Below are 19,656 nucleotides of genomic sequence, written 5' to 3'. Positions count from 1 at the left end.
AGCTACAATTCTAGGGACTCTGTGAAGTTCTCCATTATAGGCAGGCCCTATCCAATGCCAATCACTGGTTCCGTGAAAACATAAGGTTAGGTAAAATACTGGAATGCTCAGTTCCATAAAAGCAGTGTTATAATTTGGAATACACATTCCTAGGCAGCCCAAATTCAGGCTTAAAAAAAGCTTTAATCAAGTCCAAATATTGTCCATACTCTTCTCCTCACACTCCCCTAAATGAGATCTTGTAAAAAAAAAAGTACATAAAAAATATATATATATATAATATGTATCATATAGGATATGTGTGTATACATATAAATGTATATAGTGATACTGGTTTGCTGACCCAATTCTGGTCCCAGAAAACATTTTATCATTAGATTATTATATAGTTCAGTGATTTGTGCTTGAGTCTTATTTCCTACCAGACTATGAGTTCTATGAGGACAGAGCCAGTGTATTCTTCCCAGTACCTACCACATTGCTCTAAACACTTCAAAAATGTTTAATAAGTGCTTAATACATGCTTATTAAATCATTGAATGCATGGCCTGAGTATTAAAGGCTCCTAGCCAAGTTACCAATAAGACAGTGACTAGCTGCTGTTACAGCAAGGTTAGTAGGGTTTTGATACCTTATGATAGGTGCTATTACTGCAAAAAAAAAATACTGATTGGGGAAACCCTATGCAGGGCATACTGGGAATTCCTGTCAAGTGTGAACAGAAGCCACTCACCATTTCTTTTTCATTGCTAGAGTTAAACACCAATTCTAAGTCTCAGAATATGATAAACTAGAAGAAGACAACATGTGGCTTTTTGTAGAGTGCTAGGAATAAAGGCTTCAAAACAAACCCAAACTGTACTGTCCTCCCTGAACTCAAAGATCCACCCCAGCAATCTACCAATGGGAAGTAGCACCGTGTGAAGAAAAGAGTGCTGGGTCTGCGGTCAGAAAACCTGGGTCTACATCTTGTCTCTGCCACTTACTACCTGTGTCACCTTGGACAAATTACTTAACCTCTCTAGGCCTTCACCTCCTCATCTGTAAAATGAGAGGGGAAGACTACAGGGACTTTTCCCCTCTAACACCCCTACTCTTTCTCTTACGCTGTCTCTATTTCTTTCTCTGTCTCTCTATCTCTCTCTGTCTCTCTCTATTTATCTCATTCTATCTCTTTATCTCTGTCTTTGTCTCTCTGTGTCTATTCCTCTCTCTCTTGCCCTTTCCCTGCTGCCTACAAACACACCCATATATTCCCCATCCTTCAGTCCATCCTACCAACCCAACTAGCTACCATCCCAGCTGCCTCCCCTTTATGGCAAAACTCCTTGAAAAAAGCCAACTGGCCTCATTGCCTCCCCTTCCTCTCCTCTCTCATTCTTCCCTAAATTCCCTACAGTCTAGTATCTCCTTTCAACATCCAACTGAAGCTGCCCACTCCAAGGTACTCTGATCTCTTAACCACCAAGTTTAATGGTATTTCTCAGTCCTCGTCATTCTGATCTCCCCAAAGAGTTTGACTTTGTTGATTGCCACGTCCCTGATGCTCTCTCCTTTCTAGGTCCTGAAGACACTCTTCTTTCCTAGTTCTCCTCAGTCTCCTTTGCTGGTTGATCATCACATCAAGCACACTCACCCCAAGGCTCTGTACTGGGCCCTCTTCTCTTCTTGCTTCACACTGACTCACTGGTGATCTTATCAGCTCCCAAGGGCTCAATTCTCACCCCTATGCAGATCATTCCCAGATCTATCCACCCAGCCCGAGTCTGTCTCCTGAGTTAGTCAAAATATCACCAAACACCCTTTGGACATCTCGAATTCAGAACTCATCCTCCCCACGTACACCTCCCTCCAGTCTTCCTCTCCTCTAAATCAAGGGCACAGCCAATCCTTCTAGCCTCAACTCACTTTGACTCCTCACTCTCATATCCACATATCCAACTCATCATCAGATCCTGTCACAACTGCTCTCATGTATGTCCCCTCTGTCCATTCACATAACCAAAACCCTCATTCGGGCCCTCAAGTGGCTCTCAACTCAACTCTTACAGGAGCCTCAAGGCTCCTCCCCCTCCAATGCATCCTCCACTCAGCAGTACCACCACCATCAAGTCATAGATAGGTCTGTCCATGTAGCTCCCCCTCCTCCCATGAGTTCTCATGGCTCCCTCTTACCTCCAGGATAAAATACAAGCAGCTCTGTTAAAGCTCTTCATAGCCTGTTCCCTTCCTCCCTTCCTAGTCTTCTCACACTTCATTCCCCTCCATACACTCTAAAATCCATCTACATCAGCCTATTCACTGTTCCTTAAACACAGCCCTCCATCTTATTTCTAGACTTTTGCACTGGCTTCACCCCATGCCTGGAATGCTTTACCCTCTCACCTATAGCTTTTAATTTCTCTGGCTTTCTTTAAGACTCAGCTCAAATCCCACCAACTACAGATCTTTCCCAGGTACCCTGGCTGCTAGATCCTTCTCTCAGATTACTTCCTACCTATTTCGTATATTCTGTATCTAATTACACATTGTTTCTCTCGTTAGAAAGTAAGCTTCTTGAGGTCAGGGGACTGGTTTGGGTTTTGTTTTGCTTTGCTTTTTTGTGTCCCCAGCACTTAATATAGTGCCTGGCGCACAGTAAGTGCTTCATAAATGCTAATTGATTGACTAATGTTGTGGATAGAATGATGGACTAGAAATCCATGGACAAATTCTTTAACCTCTTAGCATGTGACTAAAAGCACACAAGAATTAAAATACATAGGTGTGAGACATTTGGGGATAGAGTTTATCACTCCCTGCTTAGGCAAGGGCAGATCAGGGACAGTTTGAAGGAGGAGGTGGAAAACTTTCAAGTGCTATGTAAACGCCAGCACCAATCCCACGGTGATCATAGCGACTCATTCCTACAGTGCTCTAATTCAGTTCAACAAATTAAATGCCAACCATGTGTCAGGTGCCATGCTAGACAAAAATGAAACAGTGTCTGTCTTCAAGGAATTTACACTCTATATGGAGTTACAACATACAAACAAATAAGAAGCTGCAAAATGATTTCAAAAGGTAGAAAGCACTGCCTTCAAACATTTATAGAGCACTTTCTACGCATAGCCTGTGAGGTGAATAAGACAAGTATAATTATCCCCATTTTACAGATAATTAAAGTGAGGCTCTAGGAGTTAAGTGACTGCCCACAGTCATATAGCGCTTGGCTATCATAACTTAGATTCAAACCCAAGGTTTGCTGATTCCGAGTCAGGCTCTTTTGACAGCAGCATGCTGCTAAAGGCAATGGGGCAGTGAAATGACCCAAAGTATTTCCTCTACTGGGAGAAATGCTGTTTCAGCGAGGATTCAGTTTTGAGGCTACTTCGGGAAAGGCTGAAATAGGTGATAGAAAGGGAAAGAAGAACAAAGGGATAGCAGGGTAGGAAGAAAGATGAAGGGCAAACCAGATGCGGAATCGATATCAAATTGCTTGCCTTCTCAAGAAGTGGGGAGAGGCGGGGAGAGAAATGGGAACTCAAAATTTATGAAAGTGAATGTTAAAATTTTTTGTATGTAATTGGGAAATGTTTAACACAATAAATAAAACATGTTAAAAGCAAAAGAGCAAACCAGACTGAGGAAGGTAAGAAAGACAGTACTCAGTGACCTTTCTGAAAAATGTCAGTTCTTGATAACTGGGGCCACTGAGATAGACTCAGTGTAACTTAAAGATGCTGACTCTCCTCCAGAAGATCTCCATTCTTATCAATTTACTCCACCCCCTACCAAAGTACTAGGGTCGGGGCAGAGAAGACCCCTATAGTAAATACATCTTTCTTCAAAAAGCTGCAGCAGACACATTTAAGCCATAGTTTTCTCTTTCTCCTCAAAACCCGGAGTATTTACTGACTAACATGTCACAATGTCTTGTCACACCCCCGGAGAGTTATTTATCTCCGGAATTATAATTAAACTTTTCCTGTACTTACATTTCCCCCAACTAGACTATAAGCTCCTTGAGGGTAGAGAATGTGTCAAACTTCCGCCTTAGCCCCTGGCAGAGTGAGTGCATCGTGCATAGTAGATTATTAACACAAAAAGAATACTGGACTTGGAATTGAGAAAACTCAGGTTCAAATCTAAGCACTGTCTTTATTTGCCACTACCTGGCATTGGGTCTGCCCAAGATCACTCAGCTAGCCAGCAGCAAGCCAAGACTAGAATGACTATCAGTGCTGGTGGGTGTTTCAGGGAGAATACAAGACATTAAGACATTGTTAGGAATCATCTGCTGATTAATAAATAACTATAATGAGGCCCAAATCAACAGAATCCTAGAAGACCAGTGATTGATCTTGAGAAAGCAAAAATCCAAGCTTCTAATGTCACTTTAGCGACCCTGAAGGAAAGCTCACTTACCAAGAATGGTTCCATGGCCCCGAGCTACGGTCTCTCCTTTGACCACGAGCTGAATCTGCACAGTTGTTTCCTTCACCGAGTTAAAGATTGTCACACTAATAACCTCCTCTACCCCTGAACGGAACACAGAAGGAGCAGCAATCAAGTAGCCCCTGAGAAAGCAAATTGGAAGTTGGTGGGAAAACTGGCAATTAAAAAAGGTTATCGTCTATGCTTAACTGACAAGAAAGAGAATGAACTACAGCCATTCTTATTGATTATTCAGTCATTCCTTGGGCACCCATCACCATGGTGCCAGGTATGGCATGTGAGAAAGCTTAGACACCATGGATCATGCCAAAGAGCTCCATCAGCTTAGAATCACAGAACTATTTTGCACCGGGGAGGGATCTAGCAACAAAGAACAGCTCACTTACAAGGAACTTTTCTGTGAACACTGGTCCTAGAGTGTTGTTGAGCTTGAAGGGACCTCAGGACAAAGCATATATACTGTCAGGGCGAGAATCTCAGAGATTATGTAGCCTAGGACCTCCTAATTGTATCGATGGGAAAATCAAGGCCCAGAGAAGAGGAGGAAATGGCTCAAGGTCACGTAGCTAATTAGTAGCACTGCCAGAATTATAAACTAGGGCTCTTGACTCCTAATAAAAATGCCCTTTCCAAGTTATGTTTTGGACTAAAATGATTTTAAAGAATTACAACAATACCACAAGATCTGAAACTGGCAGTACATGCTACTTTATTCTTTTATTGAAAAAGGATCACTAATACTAATTCATTAACATGGAAACATACAGGAGGGAGACAAACAGCAGAAGCTAGTACCTTGTACATACTAGGCACTTAATAAATACTTGTTTAATTGAATTCAGCTGATCTCAATAGACCATTCACTAATTCTGGAGAAAGGCAGTTTTAACGTAAGTAATATTCTGAGAGCTCATGTTTCTATAGCAGTTTAGAGTTTACAAAACACTTTTCTCTAAACAATCCCATGAAGTATTATCATCAGGATGAACCCTATTTTACAGGGGCAGGAACTGGGGCATGTGAATAGATGTCCTGCGACTTGCCCATCATCAATAATAATGTGTCAGAGTCACTACCTGTGTGTTCACACACCTAAGAGTCCCAGCTGAGACTTGAACTCCAGTCTTTGGACTCCAGGACTAGCACTACCACCACACCACTCATCTTCCTAAAGTTCCTAATGGGACGGCCTCATATATTGCCTGCTCTGTTAGCATTTTAAATGTCTGATTTCCATCCTATCTTCTTACTTAAATGTGCGTAGTACAAATTCACACATGCTTCTCAGCCTTGAGATCTCAATGCTATTAAACTAGATTTTTTTTCAGTTACAAAAAATTACAGCTATTAGGATGCTGGCCAGAAAAACATGATAATGCCTATAACAAACTTACTAGTATGTGTGATGAGAACGTTCACTTATCAGTCAGTTTTTGCAAGGCGCCTTAATGTCAGTTAAGGCTTGAAGTACAAGAAACACAAAGGCTCTCTTAGCTTCCTGGTTCTTTGTTGTTCCAACAGTTGGGTCCTTTAAGCAATGATGAATTGTTGCTGTGGGATGAAGGTCAGGCTATTTTGTAAGCCCCAAGTCATCATTTAGTGAATTCCATTGCTATGGTGATCCTGTCCTGCTCAACAGGCAATATTAATTCTCTGGTACTTGAGTCTGCCTTCGGCAGCTACCAAGAGATCTCAAAGTTTGTGAATGAGTGCTCTGACATCCTCAGCTGAGGGATGCCAGGTCTGAAATCTAATTGAGCAGAAGTTTTACTACTGAGTGTGCAAATTTATGGGGGAAGAGAATGTAGGCTTTAGGGCTGAAAAAGGAGATCACAGTGGTCTTGGGAAGAGTACACTGACTTAGAAGTTAAAAGCTGCCCCAGCTCTACCACTAATTCTTTTACATGACCTTGGAAAAGTTCCTGCCTCTTTCTGAGCCTATTTCTTCCTCTCTAAAATGAAGGATTTGGATTAGACGATCTCTGAAGCGGTCCCCTGTTTGGAGGCAGATCTGGTATCATTAGCTCCATTTTATAGATGGGGAATCTGAAGCCCAAAGAGGATAAGTTCTCTGGGAGCTCTTTCGTAGCAGGGCTAGGACTGGATCCTGCATCACATGATGGGATCCCCAGCCCCCAGTCCTGCGTCCTTTGGCGGCTCCCGTTGCTTCTCCTCAAGTCTAACTTCAAAAGGATGATTTTTACTTTCCAACTGTCCCCCATGGATCCAGGGCACTGACTCTTTGTCCTTGCATCGTTTCCTTGCTTTCTGGAAATTAGTAAACATGAACTGCTCAGATTAAGCTGGCTAATACCGTTATGTTTGAACTTCAATGTTGAGTTTGGACAGTTTGACCAGTGACTTGACAGCTCCCGTTCAGGTCCCTGTGACTAACAGCCCTGTCAGGTCTTAGCATAACTTGGCAGAATGTGAACTATTTCCTACTAAGAGGAGTTACTGAGAGTCCTCCATGGCAGCTAGTTAAAGCATCCACTCAGTGGGTTAAGGATTCATAAAGCGACACAGGAGCACACAGAGCGCTTGAAGAAAAGTCCCGCAGAAAAATTATTTCTGAAAGAGACCGGACACTCTAAGGTGGCCAAGCGATAACTTTGGCTAAAATGCAAGTTTTCTCCTCCCTTCAGGGGCACCTTTAAATTCCCCACCCAAAGGAAAGGCTGGACATAGACATGGAATGTCTGAGCTGGTGGGGACCTTAGGACGCTGAATCCAGACTGGACAGAGGAGCAAAGCATTTAGCGCTGGGAGGATCCATCTAATCATCTGGTCCAAGCCCCTCATTTTACAGACAGAGGCTCAGAGAGGTTAAGCAAGCTGGTTAAGCAAGCTTGCCTAAGGCCAAACACTAGCTGGTAGTAAGTGTGGAAGAAGGGACTCGGACCCAGACTTTCTGAATGCAAGTCCTGTGCTTTTTAAACTGTCTGTTCTAATACATCCGTATGCAACACGACCGATAATGCACATTCCCTGTCCGGAGCAAACTGCTCAAGTAATCTGGGAAAAAATCGGTTTGAGGAACCAGGTGGAGAGGGGTTCGAAGGAAAGCGTGTATGGAGGGGTGGGAACAGACGGAGGAGACTGTACAGGAATGAGTCCTGGGGCCAAGAGAAGGGTAAATGCCTCCAGAAGGGGGAAGCTGGGGGACAAGGAAGGGGGAAGGAACCTGGGGAAGCTGCCTCCCGGGAAGATGCGGCGGGTCCGATGCTTGGGCACCCTCCCTCTCCACCCCGCGCCCGCCGGGGTACTCACTGTCTCCGCAGCTGCGCTGCGCTTCGGCAGCCCAGCTGCAACAGCAGTAGGAAGCACCAGGTGCTGCAAGCCCCCGACTCCTTCGGGCGCATTTTCCGGCTCCACCGAGGCGCCTCCAGCTGAGAGAGGCAACGTGCTCCCCTCCCGCCCCCAGCCCCAGGGCCGGCTCCTGGGGCCCCCGGCTCCTCCTCGCGCGGCTTCCCCGCCCCCCGCCCCGGGGCCGGCGGCTGCACAACTCTAGAAGCTAGAGCCCGCTGGTCCCGGCGTGGAGAGCCGGAGCCCAAACGTCCACAGCCTCAGCCGCCCAGGAGCCTTTGTTCGGCTGCTCCCCAGGCTCTCGTCCGTGCGCCCTGCGCCCTGCGCCCTACCCCGGTGACGCCCCCGGTGCCTGAAGCTGCCGCTGGACCCCGCCTCCCGCTCCCTCTCCACCCGGTACCCGGTCCCTGCGCCGCCTCCTCCTCAGCCCCACTGGCTCGGGAGGTCCTGGGGAGGGAGTGAGGGAGGGACGGGTGGAGAGAAGGAGGGAGGTCTTTGTCTCCTAGACTCGCCCTCGCCCTCTGCCTACGCAGGGGGGAGCAGGGAACGTCCTGGCAGGACTGGGGAGGGCAGAAACCTTGCTGCCTTGCCCCCCACTTTCATTCCAGTCACTAGTCCTCCTCCTCCCTTCCCCCCCCCCCCAACCTCTCTGAGTTCCAGCTGAGAAGTTACCGCCTTCGGATTCTGACACTTACCCAGCTGGGTGCCTGTCCTACCACTGACTCTTCCTCCTAACCCCAGAGATTTTCCCCGGCCAATATCCCTGCTCCCCTATCCATTGCCAGACATCTACCCCAAACCAAGGCCAGTATCTAGATCCCTAGCAAAGTATTCTTCAGTGTTGGAAGAGTCGGTGGAACAGAATGTCAGAGCTGCGAGAGATATTAGAATATAGAACCTACAATTTCAGATTGAAAAAGAACCTTAGCACCTAAAATGTCCGAGCTGCAGAACCTAGAGCATTTGAGAGAGCCCATAGAACAGAGAATGTCAGAGGGACCGAATACAAAAGATTTTAAACCTTAAAGCATAGAATGTTAGCACTTGAAGGGGTTAGGAGAAGAAGCGGGTTGTAGGCAGTGAAGGAGCACTAGGCTAGGAGTCAGAAGATCTATATTCTGTTTCTGGCCCTGTAATCTTGGGCAAGTTACTAAATTTCTTAGGCCTTGATTTTCTAGTCAAATGAAAGGGTTGAACTTCACCTCTAACATATGATTTTGTGATCTTAGAACACAAAATGGCAGAGTTAGAAGGGACCTTAGAACACAGAATTTGAAAGACCATCTAGTCAATTTGTGTAAAATGCTGTGTAAGCTATAAAACCCTATGTAAATATCAGCTATTATTATCTAATTAATCCAACACCCTCATTTTACAGATGAGGAAACTAAAGAAAAAACGGAAGGGGTGGCAAAGATGGAGTCAAGATTAAAAAGTAAACATGAAGTCAGTATTCAGCAGATTGATGGGAATGCCCCTGGGGGAAATTTACATAACACATTTTCATGTGAGTGGTAGAGTTATTTGAATGAGTGAATAAAAAAAGCAATTATTAAGAACTGGAGATATAAATACAGATATTGGCAAATACTGGCAAAGCCAGTTCCTGCTTTCAAGGAGCTTATATTCTAATCAAGAAAATAGACAGAATAGAGCTATGGCCTGAGAGCGACCATGGAAAGTTGCAGGACTGTGCTGAACCATAGTGGAGTAAATTGACATCCCATCCAAGAACAATGGCAGAACTGATATAATCATAGTTCATGGACAGGATAAGATATAAGACTGGAAAGGTGGGGATTGGGGGAAATGAGTCTTTGAATGCCAAATGGAGAATTTTGTATTTAATCCTGTATGTACTATGGAGCTTCTGGAGCTTATTGAATAGGGGGATGATGTGGTCAAACTTGAACTTTAGGAAGATCAGTTTGAAAGCTGAGTAGAGGATGGAGGGAGACAGAGACTCATGGCAGGCAGACCAACCAGCGAAATCATGGGGTAATGAAGGATTGCACCAAGATGGTGGCAGTGTCACACAAGACAAGGGGGTATATTTGAAAGAAGTTACAAAAATAAAATCAATAGTGCTTTGCAACAGATTGGATATAGGAAATGATACTAAAGAATTGAGGATGTCACTGAAGTGAATTGGAAGAATGGAGGATGGTTTGACACTAAAAATAGCAAAAGATAATAATAGGGTAAGATGACGAGTTTAATTTTGGACATATTGAATTTAAGATGTTTACGGGACATCCAATTCAAAATGTCAAACAGACAGCTGGAGATGTGAAACTGGAGGTCAGCAGAGAGGTTAGGGCTAATTAAGTAGATTTGAGAATCATCAGCCTAGAGATGATAATTGAATCCATGGGAGCTGATGAGATCACCTAGTGAAAGGGGTGGGGGTAGTTATATTGGGGAAAAGATAAAAGAAGGAATAGAACTGAAGCTTAGACTGAATAACAGATGAAAGAGAGAAGACTACTCAACTCATTTTGCTTCTGTTTTCTCTGCCAAGAAGAATAATCTTTGAACATAAAAGGACAGAACAGAGATGGCTAATAGCCAAAAATGACTAAGACTAGGTAAGCAACGAGCTGAAAACATAGCATCTAGCTACTCCTAGAGAAGTTCAAGTAACCAGGCCCAGAAGAATTATGTTGAAGGGGGGCAGCTAGGTGGCACAGTGAGTAGAGGACCTGAGCTCAAATTCGGCCTAAGACACTTGACATACTTACTAGCTGTGTGACCTTGGGCAAGTCACTTAACCCCAATTGCCCCGTTTTCCTCTCTCAAAAAAAAAATTAGACAGAAGGTACTGAATGAACTGGCAGATGTGAGTGCTGAGGCACTGTCAGCAATCTTTGAAAGATTATGGAGAACAGAACAGGTGAGACAGATTTGGAGGAGATCAAATGCCCCAATATTTTGAGAGAGACAGAGAGAGAGGTGTCTGCAAATTATAGGCAGATGAGCTTGATTCTTGGCAAAATTCTACAGTATGCTATTAAAGAATGATTTGTGAACATTTAGAAAAGGAAGCAATAATAATACAAAGCTTGGCTTCATCGAGATCTAGCTGCATACAAGTTTAACCTCATTTCCTTTTCTGACAGGGTTACTGAACAGGTAGGTCAGGGAATGCAATAGATAGAGTTTACCTAGATTTCATTAAAGCATTTGACAAGGTCATCCTCTTATGATAAACAAAGTGGGGGAATCTGTACTAGAGAAGACTTCATTGAATTATGTGGATTCATAATTGGTGGAATGACTGCACTCAAATGGTTCATGCCAACTTGGATGGTCTTTAGTAGAGTGCACCAGGGATATTGGTCCTTTGATATTCGACATTTTTATCAATGATCTGGGTTAATGCTCAAATGGCAGATTTTGGTCCCATAGTGCCTGGTTTTACCACAAATTTATGGTATATCTCAATTTTGGTCTCAGTGCAGCAAGACAATCCTGTAATTCCTCCCTAATCGAGTCTTTATCCTTCTCTATACAATGTCTGTTCCATACTTTCTTTTCTATCCTCCAACCCCACCCCCCACAGTACTCCCTTACCTGGCTCTCTCACCTCATAATTTACCTAGAAAATTAAGGCCATTTGTCCTTAACTCTTTTCCTCTCTTCTTATTCCCACAACCTCTTGGCATTAACTCCCACTATTTCCTCCTTTACTCTAATCTCTAACAAAGAAGTAGGCTTTTTCACTAATTTGACCCCATTTCTTCCAGACTTTTCCAGGAGATTGCCCCCGATGTCACTCCCCCCATGTTTAGTCTCTCCCTATGTACTAGCTGCTGCCTACAAGTAGTCTCTTCCATCCTTCAAGAAATGCTCCCTAGGTTCCACCAACCTTGCTATGATCCTAGATCTCTCTTACCTTTCTCAGCCAAACACCTTGAAAAATCTATCTATACTCAGTGCCTTGACTTCCTCCTCTCTTCTAAACTTCTAAATCCTCTGCAGTCTTACAACTGCATCACTCAATAATGATGATGGTGATGGTGATGATAGCTAGCATTGATATAGTACTTACTATGTGCCAGCTGCTGTTCTAAATACTTTACAAATATTATTTTATTTGATCCTTACAACATCCATGTGAGGTAAGTACTATTATTAAACCACATTTTACAGTTGAGGAAATTGAGGCAAACAGAGGTTAAGTGATTTACCCAAGGTCACACAACTGGTATCTGAGGCCTAATTTGAACTCAGGTCTTCTTGACATCACCCCCACACCCCACTCTATCCACTGTACTTCTAACTGCCTCCATTGAAACTGTTCTCTCTAGATTGAATGACATCTTCTCAGTCCCTGTCTCCGTCTTAGGCCTTCTCCTTCTTTCTCTCTACATTCTTTCACTTGAAGAGCTCATCAGCTGCCTTGGATTCAACTATCATCCCCAATGATTCTCAGATCTACTTATCTAGCCCTAACTTCTCCCCTGGCCTCCATCTTATATTTCCAGCTGCCTATTAGTTGCCTCAAACTGGATGTCTTGTAGATGGTTTCAACTCAACATGTCCAAAACTGAACTCATTACTTTTCTCCTAACCTTCGCCGCCAATTTCTCTCTTACTGTAGAGAGTACTACCGCCATCCCAGTCACCCAAGCTCACAATCTGTCATCCTCAATATCTCACTCTCTCTTACCACCCCTCTCCCCTGTATCCAGTCAGTTGCCCAGACCTGTTGATTCTACTTTCACAACATCTTTTATATATGCCCCCTTGTCTTCTCTGAGATTCTCGTCCTAATCCAGTTCTCTATCACCTCACCCCGAGTTAATAGCCTGCTGATTGGTCCCCCTACCTCAAATTTCTCCCCATTCTAGTCCATCCTCTACTCAGCTGTCAAATTGCTCTTCCCAAGTACAGGTCTGCCTAGATCTCCTTCCTGATCAATAAACTCCAATGTCTTCCTGTTATTTCCAGGATCAAATTATAAAATTCTGTTTGATTTTTAAAACTTCTCCTAATCTGACTCCTCCTAACTTTTCTAGTCTTCTTACATTGTATACCTCTACAATCCTGACAAGTACTTATAGACCAGTGACACTGGCTTCCTTGCTGTTTTAAAACAAGACGTTCCATATCCCAACCCCATGCATTTTTTGGGGGCAGAGCAATTGGGGTTAAGTGACTTGCCCAAGGTCACACAGCTAGTACATGTGTCAAGTGTCTGAGGCTGGATTTGCACTCAAGTCCTCCTGACTCCAGGGCCGGTGCTCTACTCACTGTACCACCTAGCTGCCCCGCCTCATGCATTTTTACTGGCTATCCCTGTACTGGCAGTTCTCTGCCTCTTCATTTTTGTCTGTTGGCTTCCATGGCTTCCTTCAAGTCCCAGATGAAGTCTCACATTCTATAAGAATTAAAGAATTCACCTTCCACAGGTGGAGCCAAGATGGCAGCTGGAAAACAGGGACTTGCATGAGCTCCCCGCCAGGTCCCTCCAAAAACCTATAAAAATGGCTCTGAACAAATTCTAGAACTGCAGAACCCACAAAATAGCAGAGGGAAGCAGGGATCCAGCCCAGGACAGCCTAGATGATCGCTGGATGAGAGCTATCGCGCATGGAGTGGAGGGGAGCGGAGCCCAGCGTGGGCGGCAGCAGGACCAACCAGACCAGGAGCCGGGCAGAACAGGCCCTAGTGCCCTAAATCAGTGACCTGTGGCAGTTACCAGACTTCTCAATCCACAAACACCAAAGACAACAGAGAAGGATAGTGGGAAAAGCTGCCGGGGACAGAGTAAAAAGAGTTCAGGGTTCGTCCACCCCCCCCACCCCGGGAGCAGTGGGGGTGGTGCAGCTACAGAACTACAGCTGCAGTTGCTTCTGGCCCCAGGCCCACCTGGTGGGAGGAATTAAGTGGTGGATCAGAGCAGGAGTGCAGAGCCTGCTTAAGTTCTGAGTCAGGTCCCGGTTGGTGGTTCTTGGGGAAGGAGGAGTGCTGGTGTGGCAGAGCTGGCTGTATAGAAATAGCTCTGAAAACGACAGAGCATCCCCTCAAGCTTGGAACAAAGTAGTCTTTACAAGCAGTCATACTTTGACAAAAAACTCAAGGGTCGAATAAGTTGGCAGGGAGCATGGCCAGGCAGCGAAAACGGACTTAGATTCAGTCTCAGACTTTGGAATCTTTCTTTGGTGACAAAGAAGACCAAAACATATAGCCAGAGGAAGTCAACAAAGTCAAAGAGCATACATCAAAAGCCTCCAAGAAAAACATGAACTGGTCTCAGACCATGGAAGAGCTCAAAAAGGATTTGGAAAAGCAAGTTAGAGTAGAAGAAAAATTGGGAAGAGAAATGAGAATGATGCAAGAAAACCATGAAAAACAAGTCAATGACTTGCTAAAGAAGAACCAAAAAAATACTGAAAAAATATTGAAGAAAACAACACCTTAAAAATAGACTAACTCAAATGGCAAAAGAGCTCCAAAAAGCCAATGAGGAGAAGAATGCCTTGAAAGGCAGAATTAGCCAAATGGAAAAGGAGGTCCAAAAGACCACTGAAGAAAGTACTACCTTAAAAATTAGATTGGAGCAAGTGGAAGCTAGTGACTTTATGAGAAATCAAGATATTATGAAACAGAACCAAAGGAATGAAAAAGTGGAAGACAATGTGAAATATCTCATTGGAAAAACCACTGACCTGGAAAATAGATCCAGGAGAGATAATTTAAAAATTATTGGACTACCTGAAAGCCATGATCAAAAAAAGAGCCTAGATATCACCTTTCAAGAAATTATCAAGGAGAACTACCCTGATATTCTAGAACCACAAGGTAAAATAGAAATTGAAAGACTCCACAGATCACCTCCTGAAAAAGATCCCAAAAAGAAAACTCCTAGGAATATTATCACCAAATTCCAGAGCTCCCAGGTCAAGGAGAAAATACTGCAAGCAGCCAGAAAGAAACAATTTGAGTATTATGGAAAAATAATCAGGCTAACACAGGATCCAGCAGCTTCCACATTAAGGGATCGAAGGGCTTGGAATATGATATTCTGGAGGTCAATGGAGCTAGGATTAAAACAAAGAATCACCTACCCAGCAAAACTGAGTATCATGCTCCAAGGCAAAATATGGATTTTAAATAAAATAGAGGACTTTCAAGCTTTCTCAGTGAAAAGACCAGAGCTGAATAGAAAATTTGACTTTCAAACACAAGAATTAAGAGAAGCATGAAAAGGTAAACAAGAAAGAGAAACCATAAGGGACTTACTAAAGTTGAACTGTTTTGTTTACATTTCTACATGGAAAGATGATATGTATGATTCGTGAGACCTCAGTATCATAGTAGCAGAAAGGAATATGCATACATATATGTGTATGTATATATATACATATGTGTGTGTCTATGTATGTATATATGTGGGTGTATATACATATATATACACACACACATATATATATATGGACAGAGGGCACAGGGTGAGTTGAATATGATGGGATGATATCTGAAAAAATAAAATCAAATTAAGGGATGAGAGAGGAATATATTGAGAGAGGGAGAAAGGGAGAGATAGAATGGGGTAAATTATCTCACATAAAAGTGGCAAGAAAAAGTGGTTCTGTAGGAAGGGAAGAGGGGGCAGGTGAGGGGGAATGAGTGAACCTTGCTCTCATTGGATTTGACCTGTGGATACACACTCAATTGGGTATCTTACCCCACAGGAAAGAAGGAGGAAGAAGATAAAAAAGGGAGGATGATAGAAGGGAGGGCAGACATGGGGAGGAGGTAATCAAAAACAAACACTTTTGAAAAGGGGCAGGGTCAAGGGAGAAAATTCAATAAAGGGGGATAGGTTAGGAAGGAGCAAAACATAGTTAATCTTTCACAACATGAATATTGCAGAAGGGTTAAATAACAATACACATGTGGTCTATGTTGAATTGCTTGCCTTCTTAGGGAGGGTGGGTGGGGAGGGAAGAGGGGAGAGAATTTGGAACTCAAAGTTTTAAAAACAGACATTCAAAAACAAAAAAAGTTTTTGCATGCAACTAGGAAATAAGATACACAGGCAATGGGGTATAGAAATTTATCTTGCCCTGCAAGAGAAGAAGCGAAAGGGGGTTGGGAGGGGAGTGGAGTGACAAAATGGAGGGCTGACTGGGGAATGGAACAACCAGAATATATGCCATCTTGGAGTGGGCAGGAGGGTAGAAATGGGGAGAAAATTCTTGTGAAAATCAATGCTGAAAACTAAACATACTAAATTAAATTTAAAAAAAAGAATTAAAGAATTCTTTCTTAATACCCAGAGTTGGAGAATTTAAGAGGGTCAAAGCAGGAATCAGCAGTCATGGAAGGGCCCAGTTCTTAACCTCTTGTGGGGAAGACATAAGGAAACACTCTATCCAGCAGTTAGAGAGTCAGTTGAGAGAGTTAAAGCACAGTAGAGGGAGCAGAGTCATATACTCAGGAGAAACAATAGGTTCAGAGAGAGATTCACTTGAGACCAGAAGAAACTTCAAGAAACAGGACACTCTGGGATAAGAATGAGGGGTACAGCCAAGATGGAAAAATAAAGGCCCTCCCGAATTTCCTTCCAGACAAATGTAAAATAACACCTCAAAATGAATTCTAGAGCACCAATAATACACCATAACCTCTATAATCCTGATAGGTATTTATGGACCAGTGACACTGGCTTCCTTACTGTTCTTAAAAACAAGACGATAATAGGACAGGGTGAAAACATTTTCCAGTTCAAGACAACTTAGAAGGTTGGCAGGAAAGGCTTGTCTCACAGGTGGGGTGAGAGTAAAGCATAGTCCAGCCAGCACAGGCCATACCCCCGCAAGCCGGCAGCAGGTCTTGGGGGTGGCTGAAGTGGTGACATCAGCTCTAGAGCTCTCAGCCCACAGAGAGTAAGTACAACTTATCAGAAGAAGATTAGGACCCTTTGCTGGCACTGGGTAGGGGACTCTGCCATACTCTGAGCTAGCTTAGTATTTTGGAGGCTCCAAAGGAAAGTGTGGAAGAGAAAAGGTATTAGACTAAATACCAAATTGAAGGTCTACAGAGCCATTATGCTGACCTCATTGTTGTATGCCCATGAAATCTGGAAAGTATAGCAGTGCCATGCTAAAAAACTAAATTGCTTCTATCTGAATTGTCTTAGGAAGATTCTGAAGATCACCTGGCAGGATAAGGTACTAGACACTGAGGTCCTTTCTTGAACTAAACTACCAAGCATTCAAATGCTACTGCAGAGAGCACAACTCCATTTGTCTAGCCACATTGTTTGCATGCCAAATGTATGCTTGCCTAAAAGACTTTTTCTATGGAGAAGTCACACAAGGCAAGCATTTACATGGTGGTCAGAAGAAGTGATGCAAGGATATTCTCAAGGTCTCTCTGAAGATTTTTGGAATTGATTGGGCGACATGGAAGACACTGGCATAGCATGCCCTCATCAAAGAAGGTACTGTGCTCTATGAGCAAAGCAGAATTGAAGTAGCTCAAAAGAAATACAAGATGTGCAAATTTAGAGGATCCATCCCAAATGTTCACATGGCCTATTAGTGCCCAACCTGTGGTATAGCATTCTGAGCTGTTGTTGGTCCACTCAGGCACAGTCAGACACACTGTAACTTGACTCTAACATAGTGATGTCATTTTGGTCCTCTTTGAGAATGAAGGACAGCAACCAACCAACCAACATGGTTCCAGGCCACGGAAGTGTCCACAATTATCCTTAGAGAAGAACTGAAGACTTACACCTTATACCTTAGAAGAACTGAAGACTTACAGACTGTAATGTTAATAGAATAGGAAGATCTTCCCCATCCATTAATAGGCCTATGTGACCGCATGTGTTCAATCACAGCTGTGATACATCCTGAGTCACACAGAGCCTATTGGGGGGAGAACTTGCCTAAGGAGGAGCTTGCTTGGGGGAAGCTTGCTTAGGGGAGGCTTGCTTGTAGAAAGGCTTTCACACCTTTTGGTACTAAGCTAATTTGGCACTGGAGTCATGAGGGTTGTGATGCCTTCTGGCTCTGAGAAGTGTATATATATTCTGAAGTTGGTATTTTGCTTTGGGGCTTGGTCATGAGAAGGACCTGTTGAATCCTTGGACAGGACTCTGAGTAGCCATTTGTTAAGAGCCCCCTGACTACTCAGATGTAGTGGTGCTCCCCCGATCTGGTGGTATATGTAGGTGGTTGTATTACTTTGATCAGACAGTTGGAGCCCTGTCTGTTGAATCTCTGTGCTAATTTCTTTGCTTGTATTCTCTGCTTGTATTTTCTCCATGTTCAGGGTGCTGACCTTTCCCCTGAACTAGTGAATACAATTAAAGTAAGATCGTTGACCCCTTTAAAGTTGCTTTCCTTTAGAAAAGCAGATCAAAGAACCTGTGCTAGTAGGCCATCCTGGGAGTGCCAGGGTGCTTGCTGTTACACAGACCTCCAGAGCTAGCGCTCAAAAAGGCAACACAAAAAACCAGAAATTTGGGACAGTGCCCCCTCCACACCAGGAGCAGAGCCTATAACTTTAACATAAAGTTAAAAGTCAAGAAATGGGCTGGAAAATGAGCAAACAAACAAACAAAAAAGAACCTGACCATAAAGTTACTACGGTGACAGGGTAGCTCAAAGCCCAAACTGAGAAGAAGACAACAAAGTGAAAACAGCTATATCCAAAGCCTCAAAAAAATGTGAATTGCTCACAGGCTACCAAAAAAAAAGAATTCCTGGAAGAGTTCAAAAAGAATTTTAAAAATAAAATAAGAGAGGTAGAGAAAAGTTTGGGAAAAGAATGAGAATGATTCAAGAAAGTCATGAAAAAAGAGTCAACAGCTTGGTAAAGGAGGCACAAAAAATACCAAAAACACAACACCTTAAAAAACAGAATAGGCCAAATGGGAAAAGATGTACAAAAATTCACTGAAGAGAATACCTTAAAAAGCTAAATTGGCCAAGTGAGAAGAGGCACAAAAATTCACTAGAGAAAAGAATTCCTTAAAAAAGTAGAATTGGGAGCAGCTGGGTGGTGTAATAGTAGAGCACTGGCCCTGGAATCAGGAGGACCTGAGTTCAAATCTGGCGTCAAACACTTGACACACTTACTAGCTGTGTGACCTTGGGCAAGTCACTTAACCCCAATTGCCTGTCCTTCCCCCCTCAAAAAAAAAGTGGAATTGGCTAACTGTAAATGGCGGTACAAAATCTCACTATAAAATAATTCCTTAAAAATTAGAATTGGGCAAATGGAAGCTAATGACTCCATGAGACATAAAGAAACAATAAAAGAAAATCAAGAGAATGAAAAAATTGAAGAGAAAGTGAAATATTTCATTGGAAAACCACTGACCTGGAAAATAGATACAGGAGAGATAATTCAAGAATTATTGAACTATCTGAATGCCATGATCAAAAAAAGAGCCTAGACATAATTTTTCAAGAAATAATCCAGTAAAACTTCCCTGATATCTTAGAATCAAAAGGTAAAATAGAAATTGAAAGAATCCACTGATCACCTCCTGAAAGAGATTCCAAAATGAAAACTCCAAGGAATATTATAGCCAAATTCCAGAGCTTCCAGGTCAAGGAGAAAATTTTGCAAGCCACCAGAAAGAATTGTGGAGCCACAGTCAGGATAACACAAGATCTAGCAGCTTCTACATTAAAGGATTGCAGGGCTTGGAATATGATGTTCTTGAGGGCAAAGGAGCTAGGATTACAACCAAGAATCACCTACCCAGTAAAACTGAATATAATCCATTGGGGGGAAAATGGTCATTCAATGAAATAAAAGACTTCCAAGCATTCCTAACAAAAAGACTAGAGCTGAATACAAAATTTGACATTCAAACCGAAGACTCAAGAGAAGCATAAAAAGGTAAACATGAAAGAGAAAGGGATTCAATAAGGTTAAACT

At 43.1% G+C, this 19,656-nt stretch overlaps 1 protein-coding gene across 1 annotated transcript in view; it reads right to left on the bottom strand.

Annotated features, from left to right (window-relative positions):
* Nucleotides 1-5,140, bottom strand: part of CPAMD8 (C3 and PZP like alpha-2-macroglobulin domain containing 8) — a 161,272-nt gene extending 156,132 nt beyond the window's left edge. Inside the window, exons 1-2 of the mRNA XM_036734810.1 lie at nucleotides 5,115-5,140; nucleotides 4,408-4,559 (exon numbers count right to left, since the gene is read on the bottom strand). Of these exons, the coding sequence (XP_036590705.1) occupies nucleotides 4,408-4,559; nucleotides 5,115-5,140 (178 nt within the window). The remainder of the gene's footprint in view (nucleotides 1-4,407; nucleotides 4,560-5,114) is intronic.
* Between the last annotated feature and the right edge of the window lie 14,516 nt (nucleotides 5,141-19,656).

This window comes from Trichosurus vulpecula, chromosome 1 (genome assembly GCF_011100635.1).
Source record: "Trichosurus vulpecula isolate mTriVul1 chromosome 1, mTriVul1.pri, whole genome shotgun sequence".
In the NCBI taxonomy this organism is placed as follows: domain Eukaryota; kingdom Metazoa; phylum Chordata; class Mammalia; order Diprotodontia; family Phalangeridae; genus Trichosurus; species Trichosurus vulpecula.
Note: the sequence above shows the minus strand (reverse complement) of the source record. Positions and strands in the feature narration are given on the sequence as shown.